The sequence below is a fragment of the Pinus tabuliformis genome, chromosome 5_1 (assembly GCF_031772625.1).
Source record: "Pinus tabuliformis cultivar Carrire ecotype Pingquan chromosome 5_1, CPIR1, whole genome shotgun sequence".
NCBI classification, from domain to species: Eukaryota; Viridiplantae; Streptophyta; class Pinopsida; order Pinales; family Pinaceae; genus Pinus; species Pinus tabuliformis.
In genome coordinates, this window is record NC_142305.1 from 344403314 (window position 1) to 344420757 (window position 17444).

General features: G+C 35.3%; 1 protein-coding gene across 1 annotated transcript; it reads right to left on the bottom strand.

The window, feature by feature from the left end:
* Positions 1–11180: 11180 nt before the first annotated feature.
* Positions 11181–12211, bottom strand: LOC149164860 (expansin-A2-like). The gene is made up of 3 exons (XM_089431015.1): positions 12082–12211; positions 11614–11932; positions 11181–11484 (listed from the first exon to the last, which is right to left on the bottom strand). Exons 1-3 carry the CDS (start codon positions 12209–12211, stop codon positions 11181–11183), a joined length of 753 nt encoding a protein of 250 aa, XP_089287141.1.
* Positions 12212–17444: the final 5233 nt, after the last annotated feature.

The following is a 17444-nucleotide window of genomic DNA, read 5'->3' on the forward strand; positions in this document are numbered from 1 at the left end:
CAGAGAAGTTGGAGCTAGCCAATCCCGAATGACTTGGTTCTTGGTTGGATCCACATGCACCCCCCTCGTCGTTCATCAATAATGTATCCCAGATACGGAACCTGGGTCATGCCAAAAGTGCATTTCTCTAAATTGGCACATAGCTTGTGTTGCCACAGTGTTTGGAGAACTTGTCAGATGTGGTGGAGGTGCTCTTCCCAGCTTCGACTGATGATCAAGATGTCATCCAAGTATACCACTACAAATGAGTTGGTGAAAGGTAGAAATATTTCATCCATTAGGCTCATGAAGGTTGCAGGAGCATTCGCCAACTCACAAGGCATAGAAAACCATTCGAAAAGGCCCTCCTTGGCTTTGAAGGCAGTCTTCCACACGTCGGAGAGTTCGAAAGGTACCTGGTGATATCCTAATTTCAAGTTGATCTTGCTGAAATATTTTGGCCCCTTCAGCTGGTTCTGACGGTCATCATTCCATAGGATCAGGTACCTATTCCAGACAGTGATCTTGTTCAGCGCTTGATAGTCAATACAGAGTCTCCAAGTCCCATCCTTCTTCTAGACCAACACGATCGGGATCCCAGAGGGTGATGAACTCGGATGGATGTGATATTTCTCCAACATCTCCTGAATCTGCCTCTTGATTTCGTCGTTCTCCAAAACAAAGCGCCGATAGATTGGTCCATTGGTTAGTGCAGACCTGGGGTCGGATCAATGGAGTGCTTGACCAAACAGTGGACAGGCACCCCTATGGGGGAGGTGGAGATGTCTCATACTTCTCAACGACCTTTTCCATATGTTGTTGTCGTGTGGAGCGGCCCTGTTTGGCGATCGTGGCCACCGTCTTCTTCTTTCCCTGAGGGCGTATCATCAGGGAAATTAATTTCACGGTTTTGGAAATGAGCTTACTGCATTGTTTTGCAGTAACCAAAGAAAATGGCGGTAGGTCATGCTACCTATGGTATCCTGTACAGCTTATTTCCCACAGTAACAATAACAACACAAGGCCTTGACTCATATACATTGTGTTGTTTCCATAAGTATGGTTGGCCTAATAATACATAACAAACATCAAGGGGAGCAACGTCAGATAATACCTCATCCGTGAAGGGCTTGATGTCGTATGGAAGGTGGCACTACTAGCTCACGCAAAGATCCCATCCTTGGTGAATCCACCCAATGGTGAATGGTTGTGGATGCGTTGTGGTTAATAAGCCCAGTCACTTCACAACCTCTGTCGAAATGAAGCTCTTTTGGTTCCTACTATCAATAATGAATTGTAGTGGGGAACCCTTTACCCACATTTGGGAGTGGAAGAGGTGCTCCTCCTCCTCTGGATCTTCGGGTTCCTCCTTTTGGATCTTTGTGGTGGCAACGGTAGCGTTAGGCTCCGCATCAATAATCTGCTTCCCTTGTCATTCCCCTTGACTGCCTAGCCTGACACTCACTTGTGTTGTGAGTGAAGCTCTTATGGAACTCATACCACTTTCCCGTGTCCTTCTTCGACTTAGCGGCATTGTTCTTAACTTGATCCTTTGGCAGGTTGTCCTAGGTTGCCCCGCCTTAGCTTTGTTCTTTGTTCGGCGGTTTGGGGGCACCATTCCCTTGCTTTAGATTCATAGATCCAAAGTCTCACTTCTTCTGTTTAAACTTTTGCTTGATCTTGTCGGCATATCTGTATGCTGCACCAAGTGAGGAAATGTCCAGGAATTCCATCTCATCATGGATGTAACTATAAAGGCAGCCGTGGTAATTGAGAACCAAGTGCTTCTTAGACTCCTTGATACCCAACTTCGTGCGAAGGGTATGAAAAACATTGGTAAACTCTGACACATCTTGGTCTCTTCACTGTTGCAGCATTGTCCACTTTATGTATTTATCTTGATAGCTCCTGACAGGGTAGTACTGCTACTTGATGGCATCCCGGAATGAGTTCCAAGTGGGTGTGGCTAAAAATAGTGAGTTGGTAGTGTCATCCTTCTACTCACAGTAGGTTTCCACTAGTCCTTGACGTGGGGGGCTACTCTGAGAAGTGCAAAAGTGATCTTTTCCTGGCTAGAAAACTCATGAACAGAAAAATATCCTTCTAGAAGATTTAACCATTTATCTATAGTGTTCACATCTATCTGACCCTCAAATATGGGAATGTCAAAGGTAACTTGTACCTTAAAGGGTGTGGCGGTTCCTAAGTAGTTGTCGGAAATAGATGTGTTGCCCTTGTGTAGCCATTGAGGGATCTGGGCAAAGTTGTCCATCATCCCATTCCTTGTCGCTCAAGGGTTTCTTCGAGAAATATTTTGATAAGATCTCCTACCCCCTCATCTTTCTTTTCATTCGCCACGGGAGGCCATCAGGATTTGCGAGGCTGGACTTGGAAAGGTTTGACCTTTTCAAGCCCTAACTCCATATCTTGACCTCGTTCGGGACATGCAAAAAAACAGAGAAGGAGAAGACCGCTATGATACCACTGATTTAGATTTAAACAAGAACACAAAAAATTACAGATATAACGATAACTACAAATATGTAGTAGAAATAACACTTCATTTCATTAATATCAAATATTGAAATATGCTTACAAATAAAATAGAAATAAGACTAGCTCTTGGGATGGTAGCTTATCTCTAAGAAGAGATGGGGCTGCTACATGCCTCTGAGCTATGTTACAATGAGGCTCAAGGGCCTTTTTATTACTGACCAATAAGAGCAAACCCTAAACAACCAAAACCCTAACCTCAGGAGATCTAACAACAAGAGTTTATGGGCCCTGTCGGGGTTAGTTGGACAACCAACTTCCCAGGGTTGTGACTTGGTCATATTATCTCTATTTGATGCACATGCTACCCTATTGGAAAGATATCTCTGAGGACTACAACAGGAAATATAATTTTGCTTAGTAAATCACTAGTACAAGATTGCCAAAAAATGTCATTTAGGGCCTCAAAATGGCTCCGAAAGTTTAGGACCTGAAAAATTACTAAAAATAGTAAACTATGCTACAATTAAGGAAAATGAAAAACTGAAAGAAACAATGGTGGGGGTCCAAGTGGAATTGGCAAGTGGCCACCAACATCCACCTGGATCATCTAGTGGATGACTATAATGGTTAGAGTGAGTGTAAGGGAAACAACACCATCTTGTGCTACCAGATGGTCCAATTTCCCTTTGTAGATATAACCATAACTACAAAGGTGCAATAGAAATAACACTTCATTTCATTAATATCAAATATTGAAATATACTTACAACCAGAATGGAAATAAGACTAGCTCGCGCGATGGTAGCTTATCTCTCAGAAGAGATGTGGCCACTACATGCCTTTGAATTGCATTAAAATGAGGCTAAAAGGCTTTTTTATTATTGAATAATAAGAACAAACCCTAAACAACCAAAACCTAACCCAAGGAGATGTAACACCAAGAGCTTATGGGCCCCGTTGGGGTTAATTGGACAACCAACTTCCAGGCTGTGACTTGGTCATATTATCTCTATTTGGTGTGCATTATACCCTGTTGGAAACTAATTTTTGAGGACAAGATTTCCAAAAAAACGTCAATAATGAATTGTAGTGGGGAATCCTTTACCCACATTTGGGAGTGGAAGAGGTGCTCCTCCTCCTCTGGATCTTCGGGTTCCTCCTTTTGGATCTTTGTGGTGGCAACGGTGGCGTTAGGCTCCGCATCAATAATCTGCTTCCCTTGTCATTCCCCTTGACTGCCTAGCCTGACACTCACTTGTGTTGTGAGTGAAGCTCTTATGGAACTCATACCACTTTCCCGTGTCCTTCTTCGGCTTAGCGGCGTTGTTCTTAACTTGAGCCTTTGGCAGGTTGTCCTGGGCTGCCCCTCCTTAGCTTTGTCCTTTGTTCGGCGGTTTGGGGGCACCATTCCCCTGCTTTAGATTCACAGATCCAAAGTCTTACTTCTTCTGTTTAAACTTTTGCTTGATCTTGTCGGCATATCTGTATGCTGCACCAAATGAGGAAATGTCCAAGAATTCCATCTCATCATGGATGTACCTGTAAAGGCAGTCGTGGTAATTGAGAACCAAGTGCTTCTTAGACTCCTTGATACCCAACTTCGTGCGAAGGGTATGAAAAACATTGGTAAACTCTAACACATCTTGGTCTCTTCACTGTTGCAGCATTGTCCACTTTATGTATAACAATGTAAACTTTGAAACGGGAACTGATACTGTTACCCGTTTCGTAGAGGTGGCAAAAAAATGACCCGATTTTCAAAAGTGGTGATGCAGAATACACATGTTTTTTTAGAACATGGTTTTTGAAACTTTAATTTTTTTAAATTCTTGTTATGTACATTGCGTTTTAGAATGGTAGTGATTTTCATGCCGATTTAAAAAAGTGGTTATTCTGCATCAGACCCTTTTTTTAAAAAGCCTGTTTTCTTGACTTCAACTTTTCTAATGTATGAAATGTAAACAATTATTTTGTAAATTTAATAATTTTGGAAGTGGTCTTCCTCTTCATAGGATTTTTTTTTTTTTTTTTGTAGTGAGGTTTTTATTGATTTGCATATTTAAAGAAGAAGGTCGATATTTTTCATTTTCGATATTTTACATATTTATACATCGTTAATTAAATTTTCAACCCAAATGAAATAATTCTCTCTAAAAAACAAATAAAAAATTATATATAAAAAAAGACAAAAATAAAAAATAAAAAATGTTAAAAAAAATATCTTATAAACCATAAAACAATTTGGAAATAAAAAACAAAATTAATATAGATATATATAAGTCAGTAAAAATTGAGAGAAAAAGAAACATGAACAAAAACTAGGGAAAAAAAATTAAAAAACAAACTAATTAAAAAAACAAAAATTAATGAAAAAAATTTAAAAAATAGTAAAATTAATATTTTAAAAAAAAAATGTTAAAAAAATTATCTCACAAACCATAAAAGGATTTGGAAAACAAAAAAAAAATACAAAATTAAAATATATATATATATATATATATATATATATATATATTAAGTAAGTAAAAATAGAGAAATAAAAAAAAAAAAAAAAACATTAGAAAAAACCGGGAAAAAAAAAAATTAAAAACAAACTAGTTTAAAAAAAAAATAGAAATTAATGAAAAAAATTTAAAAATTAAAAAAATTAATATTAAAAAAGAACAAAAAAAATTTCAAATTATAAAAAAAAAAAACCAAAAAAAGTGTATTTTTTATATATAAAAAAAAATGTAATTAATTTTTATCAAAAATAGATATTTTGTTTTAAAAAAAAATCAAAATCTAATTAAAAAAAAAAAAAAGAGCGTTTTTTTATTATTAAAAACAAATTTTACTTTTATTTCTACTTTTTATTTAAAAATAAAACTATTCAACACATCTTTTATATTTAAAAAAAAAAAATAAACCTATATTTTATATTTAAAAAAAAAATTACTTTAAATATTTTTTTTTAAACAATGTTTTTAAAATGGATTTTTTTTTTTTTTAACAACAATTTTTTTTTAAAACATTTTTTTTTTTTTGTTATAATTAAGAATAGTTTTTTTTGTAAAGCATTTTATTTTTATTTTTATTTTTTAAATTTTAAAAAGTATTAAAAAAAATTAAAAATTTAAAAATGAAATCGTTTTTTTTTTTTTTTTTTAAATTAAACATTTTAAAAAATCAAAATTTTTAAATTTTTAAATTTTAAAAATTAAATAAAATTAAAAAAAAAAAAAATCGGTTTTTTTTTTTTTTTTTTATATATGATAAATTTTAAAATTTTTTAAATTAATTTTTTTTTTTATTAATTAAAAAAAAAAAAATTTGGGTCCCCGCCCCGGGCCGCGCCGCCGCGTGCTACCCGGCGGCCGTGCGTCGATTCCGGAAATCGACGACCGGCCGACGGGCGGCCCGGTGCGGAGGGCCTGAGGCGTCGATTCCGGGAATCGACGCCCGGCCGCCGGGCGGCCCGCAGTGGCACGGCCCGGGGCGGAGGGCCTGCACAAAATTTTAAAATTTATAATATAAAAAAAAAATACGATATTTATTTTTTAAATTAATTTTTTTTTTTTTTTTAAATATAAAATATAGCTTTTTTTTTTTTAAATATAAAATATATGTTGAATAGTTTTATTTTTAAATAAAAAGTAGAAATAAAACTAAAATTTGTTTTTAATAATAAAAAACGTTTTTTTTTTTTTTTTTTAATTAGATTTTGATTTTTTTTTTAAACAAAATATCTACTTTTAATAAAAATTAATTACATTTTTTTGGTCTTTTTTTTTATAATTTGAAATTTTTTTTTTGTTCCTTTTTAATATTAATTTTATTAGTTTTTAAATTTTTTTCATTAACTTCTATATATTTTTTTTTAACTAGTTTGTTTTTAATTTTTAATTTATTTTTTTTCCAGGTTTCTTCTAATGTTTTTTTTTATTTCTCTATTTTTACTTAATATATATATTTTAATTTTTTGTTTTTTTTGTTTTCCAAATCCTTTTATGGTTTGTGAGATAATTTTTTTAACATTTTTTGCTTTTTTATTTTTGTCTTTTATATATATTTTTATATTTGTTTTTTAAGTAATTAACATTTTAATCTTAATTTTAGTAGCTTATAATTTTTTTTTTTTTAATTTTTTTTTTTTTCTTGAAATTTAGTTTGTTTTTAATTTTAATTTTTAATTTTTTTGTTTTTTTGTTTTTTTTTTTTTATTTTTTTTTTATTTTCTATTTTCACCCACTAAATTTTTTGTTTCTTTTAAATGTTTTTTTTTTTTTTTTTTCCATATATATTTTATTTTGCCAATTTTTTTTGGTTTACAAGATTACTCATTTTTTCCCCATTTTTTTTAAATATTTTTTTTACTATTTAATTGTTTATATATATATATATATATATATATTTTTTTTTTTAATTTTTTAGTTCTTATCATTAATTTCGTTCTTTTTACATTTTATGATTGATTTTTTTTTTCATTTTTTTTTTTTTGTTTTATATTTTTCTTTTAATAGATATTTTAATCTATGTTTTGTTTTTTTGGTTTTGTTTTTTTTTTTTTTTTTCTGTTTTTTCATTGTTTTAATTTTTTTTATTTTTTTTATTTTATGTTTTCATTATTTTTTTAAATTTAATGTTTTTTCGGGGTCATGATAATTCTTTTTTTTTTTTTATTCATGCCATTATTTCGAGATGTTGAAATTTAGCTTTTGAAAAAAAAAGTCTTCTTCCAGAATCAACCCTTTTCATTTTGAGGGTGTTTTTTGGATAATTTTTGCGCAAAAAATTGGTTTTCACCGGCATTTTTAAAACAGCCGCAAAATTGACACCTAAAAACAAAAAACATCGTTCTAGTATATACACTTTTCGTTTTGAGCACTGTTTTTGTGGTTTTTTTGGGGTTTTTGGGCCAGAGTTCCTGTTTTGAGTTTATAGTTCCCGTTTCAAAGTTTACATTGTTGTATTTATCTTGATAGCTCCTGACAGGGTAGTACTGCTACTTGATGGCATCCCGGAACGAGTTCCAAGTGGGTGTGGCTAAAAATAGTGAGTTGGTAGTTTCATCCTTCTACTCACAGTAGGTTTCCACTAGTCCTTGACGTGGGGGGCTACTCTGAGAAGTGCAAAAGTGATCTTTTCCCTGCTAGAAAACTTATGAACAAAAAAATATCCTTCTAGCAGATTTAACCATTTATCTATAGTGTTTACATCTATCTGACCCTCAAATATGGGAATGTCAAAGGTAACTTGTACCTTAAAGGGTGTGGCGCTTCCTAAGTAGTTGTCGGAAATAGATGTGTTTCCCTTGTGTAGCCATTGAGGGATCTGGGCAAAGTTGTCGATCATCCCATTCCTTGTCGCTCAAGGGTTTCTTCGAGAAATATTTTGATAAGATCTCCTACCCCCTCATCTTTCTTTTCATTCGCCACGGGAGGCCATCGGGATTTGCGTGGCTGGACTTGGAAAGGTTTGACCTTTTGAAGCCCTAACTCCATATCTTGACCTCGTTCGGGACATGCAAATAAACAGAGAAGGAGAAGACCGCTATGATACCGCTGATTTAGATTTAAACAAGAACACAACAAATTACAGATATAACCATAACTACAAAGATGTAGTAGAAATAACACTTCATTTCATTAATATCAAATATTGAAATATGCTTACAAATAAAATAGAAATAAAACTAGCTCTTGGGATGGTAGCTTATCTCTAAGAAGAGATGGGGCTGCTACATGCCTCTGAGCTATGTTACAATGAGGCTCAAGGGCCTTTTTATTACTGACCAATAAGAGCAAACCCTAAACAACCAAAACCCTAACCTGAGGAGATCTAACAACAAGAGTTTATGGGCCATGTCGGGGTTAGTTAGACAACCAACTTCCCAGGGTTGTGACTTGGTCATATTATCTCTATTTGATGCACATGCTACCCTATTGGAAAGATCTCTCTGAGGACTACAACAGGAAATATAATTTTGCTTAGTAAATCACTAGTACAAGATTGCCAAAAAATGTCATTTAGGGCCTCAAAATGGCTCCGAAAGTTTAGGACCTGAAAAATTACTAAAAATAGTAAACTATGCTACAATTAAGGAAAATGAAAAACTGAAAGAAACAATGGTGGGGGTCCAAGTGGAATTGACAAGTGGCCACCAATATCCACCTGGATCATCTAGTGGATGACTATAATGGTTAGAGTGAGTGTAAGGGAAACAACACCATCTTGTGCTACTAGATGGTCCAATTTCCTTTGCTAATAGTCGTAATGGATCATGTAGTGGATGACTATAATAGTTAGACTGACAATAAGGGAAACAACACCATCTTGTGCAAGCGTACTAGATGGTCCAATTGTCCTTGCTAATGGTCATAATAAATCAGTGTTGATGTGTAAGGGAATCACCACTTCATTAGATGGGCTAACTACCCTTCCAATGGTTGTAATAACTAAGTGTTAACAGAGTTAATGACTATAATAACTAATTTTTAGTATAGTTAGATGCATGATTTAATTATCTAACATGAATAACGTGCAACCTTAAATTTAATACTCATAACCTAATATGAGGTTAAAGTAGTATGAGCGAACAATGAAACAAATATTTTTTATATTCATATTCACAATGATTAAAATGTCTATATGACTTAATATTATATAGTGACTAATTTCCATTAGTAACTATATCAATAATAACATCTCCTATTTAGGAATGTTTGTCTTTCAAATTGCTTAAGTTAGCCACATCCAATTTTATTTTATAATATAGAAAATGAAACACGTCTTTAAAGAAAGAAAAATATATACACATTTGTCTAAAGCAAAAATGCATACATACTTTTCTAATGTGATTTATATGATAAATGTGTAAAATAATATACACATGTGGCTAAAACAAAAATGCATACATACTTTCTAATGTGATTTATATGATAAATGTGTAAATAATTATATACACATTTGGCTAAAGCAAACATTCATACATACTTTTCTAATGTGATTTATATGATAAATGTGTTACTAATCTTAAATATTTTTGTTCTTATGTAATTTATGTTCAGTAGTGAGAAGCAAGAGATAATTGTGAAATATGAGGTAAGAAAGACATAATTGTGAAATATGAGGTGTTTCTTATTTAATTTGACATATATAGCTCAGACTATAATTTACAGAAAGATAATTGTAATTTATGCTTAGAATTGAGAAGAAAGGCTTAGTTGTGAAAGTTAGGAGCAATGGCAAAAAAATAGTTTTTTACTCTATAATATAGAAAGTGAAACACGTCTTAAAAAAAATATACACATTTGGCTAAAGCAAAAATGCATACATACTTTTCTGATGTGATTTATATGATAAATGTGTTACTAATCTTAAATATTTTCGTTCTTTATGTAATTTCTGTTCAGCAGTGAGAAGCAAGACATAACTGTGAAATATGAGGTGCTAACGGTGAAAGATTTTAGTTTCCATATTTTATAATATCATAATTGTTACTCATCTTAAATATTTTCGTTCTTACATTGCAATTTATATGGAAAGATTTTAGTTTCCATATTTTATAATATCATAAATGTTACTCATCTTAGATATTTTCGTTCTTAAATTGTAATTTATATTTAGTAGCGAGAAGCACAATATAATTGTGAAATATTAGTTGCTAGAGGTGAAAGATTTTAGTTTTTATATTTTATAATGTAAAGAAGAAAAAGAAAAAAAATACACATATACTTTTCCAATGTAATTTATATGAGAAATGTGTTATCCATTTTAAAATGATGGTCTTAATTTTAAATCTTTTCATTTTTTCTAGGAGTCATCTAACGAGGCGGAGGAATTGCTCGGACGGCTAAAAATAGTTGAAATCCGGGAAAAAAAAATTCAAAAAATCTTATTTTTGATGGTGGAAACGGATTCAACACCATCAAAAACATCTCAGACACCTAAAATTTTGAAGTTTAACAACTATAACTTGGATTTACAAAAATCCTTGCCGGATTTTCTCTAAATATTACCGGAATTTTCATAACTATCCAGGCAACTCCTCTACCACGTTAGACTACTCGTTTTTTAAAAGCAATTCATATGATAAATCCTAAACCCGCTCATTCTCTATAAAATATATTTACTTTCTAAATTTAATATTAATATCAATATGCTTTTTTTAATTATATTTAGAAAAATCTATTAACTTTTTAAACTTACCTTTAAATTATAAATAATAAATGTTGACATTATTAAGAAATAAGAAAACTAAAAAACACCAAACCCTAAGGCCCAATATTGGCGTTGGATGATCGGTAATATTGTGCTGTGAAACCAACCAAGCTGGCTGCAATTTAAGCAAAAGGAGAATTATGCCACAAATACAATATGTCGCTCAGTAATTTGAGGATCTTCGAGATCTCATTGAAACGATACGAATGGTATAAAACACAATTTATAAATAAGCGACTGGTAGATGCCACAAATACAATATGTCGCTCAGTAATTTGAGGATCTTCGAGATCTCATTGAAACGATACGAATGGTATAAAACACAATTTATAAATAAGCGACTGGTAGAAGCGGGTGGCAATCTGCCGACGCCTAGGAATACACCCTAAATAGACTGCGCGAGTAAAATTCACTTAGAACGCTATGGATATTCTTATGCCACCTCCGCTACGTGGTTTCCAGGTTACTCGCGTACAAACCAGCATTATGCAAATGAAACTAGATTAGAATTGTCGTCCTTCAAATGTCTGACCGAATTGCCAATCTGCCGGAGCGACGTTATACGAAGTGACAGTTTTGCCATCGCTGGTGGTGACCTGGAATGAAAGACTCTGCCCATCCAAATAGGAACCGCTCTGCCAATTCTGTCCCCAGTTCTGGGACATTGACTGCCAACCAGTTCTGGAACCTTTGATGGAAACTGATTTGACATCCCCTGCACCTCCTACGTTTGTAATGAGCACCAAATTGAAGTAAGAGTGCCCATTGATCGTGAATCGAACTCCTCCTTTCCTCACGCATGGTACTCTGCACACATAAATATTAACCTTGCAGCTTAGCATTTCCTCCCATTTACTCTCAACATGTGAATAGATTGTTAGGATTCAAGAATGTGAATATAGCATGAACAGAGTAATTAGAGTAAGAATTAAATACCTTCTGAACATGATGGGAACAATGCCACCCTTGTAAATGGCAATTTGTTGAAAAGCAGTTTGAGCCATGTCGAAGTGTTGGAGAGGTGGATTGCACCATCCTCCATTGTCATTGGGAAGAGCATTATTTGGGGGACAGAAGTTAGTAGCAGTAATGGTCACACTGCCCGGTAAACACCACTGAGGATCGTTCTGTTCGTCGCATTTCATTTCGTAGCAGGCTCCACATGTAAGTCCATTGTTGAAAAGCGCTGTACTCAAAGCTGCGGTGTTCGTTCCATACCCTTGGCTATACAAATTACCGTATCCACATGCAGCACCTGTTAAAGAAATTTCAACATGGAATTGCTCAGTCAATACAGGAAATTAAAATGAGACTGCGAAACCAGTAAACCCAAATGAAATTTTTTGAGGCTGTGACTATGCACTAATTCCATACGAGTGGAGTTCTATCGAACTATAAACTTACCCATTGTCCCCGAGGCATCGCTGCCACCGTAAAAAGTTGCATGTGCGGATTGCCAGTCACTATCTAGGGCATAAGCTGCAGGAGCTATCCATAAGAAACTGAACATCGCTACCAGTTGTACGAGCGCCATTTCAACAAGGGATTGAATGGCCGCTCAAATTAATTAGACTTCACCTTAATGGATTTCACCTTGATTGGCATTTGATTGGTGAAGTGGAAGAGCTCTACAAATACATAGAACCGGGAGGTGGATGTGCTGCTTTCTCGGTACCGCGTAATCTGATATATCTCCTCAGCAGGCTGGGATTCCCACTCGATTGTGCAGATCCGCGTAGAATTATACAAACCGGATCGTGCGGATCTGTGCAGAATTATTTGCTATAGAAAGTAGTCACAGCTCCACATGTACAGTGCTTTCAAACAACCGGTTCCGCATTAGTATTCTGCGATGGGCCATGTGCACAGGGGGTTCTAGAATCAGCGACGAAGAAGGAGCCGCTTCTTGACCATATCACGACGCACTGTTTTTTTTAGGTTGAGAAGGTACAACATGGCTCCTTACGGTTGCTTTTTGCTACAGATTGTATCTCTTTGTTACAACTGAATTGATAACAGACGCATGTGCTTATTCGTGGCAAATTGACAAAGTAAACAGTTCCTGCTCTGTTAATTCAAGTAAGTCTGTTTTTTCATTGAAAGTATGGTTACGGGAGGATATCTTAGGCTTAAAAAAAGTTAGATAATATGGGCCCAATAGAAACGGAAGATATCTGTTGCAGAGGAACAAAAAGAATGAGCGGAGGAACCAAGCGGAGGAACAAAAAGAATGAGCAGACATAAAGGAAAATGGAGGTTTTTATCCGCATGAAGGCACATCATCTAGTTATCGAGAATGTCAACTAATGTATGGACTACTAGGTGTAAGGATATGAGTAGGAATGAATAACTTTTCCACCCATATCGACAGATTCAAAAAATCCTATTAGTTAATGGAACCATCCTTTTGCATGTCAACTACCAGGATATAAAGAATATATACATCACGCGTCGAGAATGTAAAGAATTTATACATCACATGTCGAGAATAATACTTTGGTGTAATCCACCTGATATTGCGAGATTCTATAAAAACAAAAAAAAAAAATTCAATGCCAGCAAGCCCTATAAGGACATTATTTCAAATTTTTTTGGGATACTTATTATCGAGATTATTAGGTATGAAAGTTATTTTGGATAAAAAATAGACGTAATCCCCTTATGCTATAAGAGCCTAAATTGACTATTTTAAAAACTTTCATACATAAAACTAGAAAATCATAAAGAGAAACAATTTGTATGTAAGGGAAGTAAAATAATTGTTGAGTGTATATCTTTCAATTCAACCATGACATTTCCTATTCTCGAAAAAAATGAAATAATAATAAAAGGAAGTATCAAATTATATAATATTATGATAAAAAATTAATAGGGTGTTTATTAATTATTAACCAATACATCTAGATGGGGATTTGTATGACAAAAAATTATATTATAGTGTTAATAAACAATTATTAAGTGTGTCTATTACTTATTAGCTAATATATAAATATGGGGATTTCCGTGACAACAAACTTATATTAAGGTGTTAATAAACATTTATTAAGTTTGTTTTACATATTAGTAGGTTGGATAGAACCTTTCATTGTAATATATATATACACACCCTCTAATAAAAAGAAGTCTCAAATATAACTTAAGAAATGATATAATACTATGATAAAAATTTAATAGGGTATCGATTACTTATTAGTCAATACATACACTTATTAGTGAATACACACAAATGGGGATTTCCATAACAACAAACTTATATTACGGTGTTAATAAACATCTATTAAGTTTGTTTTACATATCAGTAGGTTGGATAGAACCTTTCATTGTAATATGTATATACACACCCTCTCTCACACAACAAAGAAATCTCATGTTAGTGTCATCATAGCTTGTCTTATGTATTAAATTCATCATAAAGGTGGTTTTCCACTCAAAAATTGATCAGGATTTTAAACAATAACGCAATAAATTACAGAAATAATCATAAATATAGAGATGCAACAAAAATAATACTTCATTTCATTAATGTAAAATACTGAAATATACTTAGAAACAGAAGTGGAAATAAACTAGCTTGGGTGATCGTAGCTTATCTCTTAAAAGAGATGTGGCAGCTACATGCCTCTGAATTGCATTACAATGACGCTCAAGGGCCTTATTATTGAACAATAAGAGAAAACCCTAAAAATCCAAAACCCTAACCCGAGGAGATGTAACACCAAGAGTTTATGTGTCTCGTTAGGGTTAGTTAGACAACCAACTTCTCGCGGTCGTGACTTGGTCATATTATCCCCATTTGACACGCATGATACACCACTGGAAATATCTCTCCGAGGACTACAATGTAAAAGTCATATTTAGATCACAAAATGTTGATACAAGATTAACAAAAAATCATCATTTAGGGCCCCAAAACAGCTCCGAAAGTTTAGGACCTAAAAAATGCTAAAAATAGTAACTTATGCTACAATTAAGGAAACTGAAAAACTGAAAGAAACAATGGTGGGGGTCCAAGTGGAACTGGTGGGTGGCCACCAATATCCACTTGGATCATTCCTCCTCCCTTAGGAAGCAATGGTCACCATTGCATTGAGTACCTCCATGAGATGAGGAAACTTCTATTGAACTTGGTCCCTAGTGAGCCACTTGCCCTAGTGAAGGAGTTGGCATGCTTTAACAACTCGATATAGTTGGATCTTTTTCTAGCGAATGTGCTTGATCTGTGTGTCCATGATGCGATCAGTTGTAGCATGTTCCATGCAATTTGGATTTAACTCTGTTGGTGTGAGTTGTTCTGCAATGTTGGATGTGTCTACTAATGGTGGAAAGTATGGCCGAAGGCAGTGCACATTGAACACTAGGTGTAGGCCAAGGAATGGGGGAATGTTGAGCTCAAATGCATTGTCTCCCACAGCCTTGGTAATGGTGTAAGGATCATATCGGAGTGCTCTGAGTTCTCGATAGGCTCTAGTAAGGCATTCCTTTTACAAATGCAACCAGACTTTGTCACCCACTTGAAACTTGTGTGGCACCTAATGTTGATCATGTCACTACTGGTATTTGGCATTTGATTTCTCCAGAATGTCATGGACCAGCTGACGGATATGTTGGATGTGCTCAATGAAGTTGTTTGCCTAATTAATTTCAGACTAGACATGAGCCAAATCTGCTTGAGTAGCTGCAAATGGCATGGCCACATCGATGGGACATAGTGGCTGGAATCCCAAGCCCACCTGAAAAGGGTTATGGCCAATCGAGGTGTGGAGAGCCCAGTTATAGTTGTGTTGGACATAGGGGAGGCTCTCATCCCATGTGCATGGATGCTTTGAGTTGTACATGCGGAGAATGTGTATGATCATCTTGTTGATAACCTATGTTTGGCCATAAGTTTGGGCATGGAAAGTTGTGGACTTAGTGAGTTTGGTGTCCAGCATCAACCAGAGACTCGACCAAAATGTACTGAGGAGCATGCTGTCCCAATCTGAGATGATAGACTGTCGGATCCAAAAGTGTACCCACACTCGTTCAAAGAAGATTTTAGCAGTGGCTTCCACTGGCATATTCTTCTTGCAGGATGCCATAATGACCATCTTTGAGAATCTATCGATGACCAAAAAAACATAGTCATTGCCATGCTTAGTAGAAGGGAGGCCCGATATGTAATCCATGGAGATGGATTCCCAAGTTCGACTAGGGGTAGGTAACGAAGTATAGAGGCCTTACTTCTTGATGGTCATTTTGGCAATGGTGTAGGCTGTGTAGGATTTGATGTACTTCTTGACATATTGTCCAAGATTCAACCAATAGAAATACTTCTGCAGTACTACCATCGTTTTCTCGACCCCAAAATGCCCAACAGCTCGACTGTAGTGTGCTTCCAAAATCATCTTGGCACGCTCACTTGAAGGAACACAAAGGTGTCCTAGGTGGCATAATAGGGCATCCTAGAGGTGAAAATATAGAACTTGCTAACCCTCCAAGAGTGTCTGGTATGTGTGGCTGAATTCTGGGTTGCTTTAGTAGAGAGGTGGCCAATTAGAAGTCTCGTGCCTGCAGGAGTTGAGCACGGTGGTTAACGCCATGATCGGTGGTCGGCTAAGGCAATTTGTAACATTATTATTGTTTCCCTTCTTATACTTGATATTCAAATGGAACTGTTGCAGGTATGTGGACCACTTCTGATGGTGATCATTCTACAACTTCCCTCACGTCTATATGAACTGCAGGAATCGGTGGTCTGTGTGGATGACCATTTCCTTCCCCAAAATGTAATGCTTCCATTGTCGGTAGGCCTCCACAATGGAATACATCTCTTTGTCATAAGTGGGATATTTTTGGATTGTGCCTCAAAGTGTCTCATTCTGATATGCCGCTGGATGCCCCTGTTGAGTAGGGATAGCAGCAGTGGCATTGGGCTCCGCATCAATAATTTTCTTCCCTTTGTCATTCCCCTTGTCAGGTTCTGACTCAAAGTCGGAACATGCATCTGATTCCGAAGCCTTTAGCTCAGCCACTAGTGATTTCTTGGCTCGACACTCACTTGTGTTATTAGTGGAGCTCTTATGGAACTCACACCACTTTCTCGTGTCCTTCTTCGGCTTTGTAGCTTTGTTCTTTTCTTGCAACTTTGGTGGCTTTTCTTGTGTTGCCCCGCCTTGGCTTTGTCCTTTGTTCTACAGTTTGGGGGCACCTTTCCCTTGCTTAAAAGTCGGAGATCCAAAGTCTCGCTTCTTCTATTTAAAATTTTGTTGGATCTTGACAACATATCGGTATGTCATGCTGAGTGAGGAGATGTCCAAGAATTCCATCTCGTCCTAGATGTACCTATGCAGGTAGCCACATTACTTGAGAACGAAATGCTTTTTAGAATCCTTGATACCCAACTTCGTGCGAAGGGTATGAAAAACATTGGTAAAATCCACCACATCTTGGTCCCTTCACTGTTGTAGCATTGTCTACATTATGTATTTATCCTCATAGCTCCCAACAGGGTAGTACTACTCCTTGATGGCATCCCAGAATGAGTCCAAGTGGGTGTGGCTGAAAACAATGAAATTGTACTTTCATCATTCTGCTCAAAGTCGGTTTCCCACCAGTCCTTGACATGGGGGGCTACTTTGAGAAGTGCAAAAGTGATCTTTTCCTGGCTGGAAAAATAATGAACGAAAAAATATCCTTCTAGTAGATTTAACCATTTATCTACAACGCCTGCATCTATCTAACCCTCAAATATGGGAATATCATATTTAACTTGTACCTTTAAGGGTGTG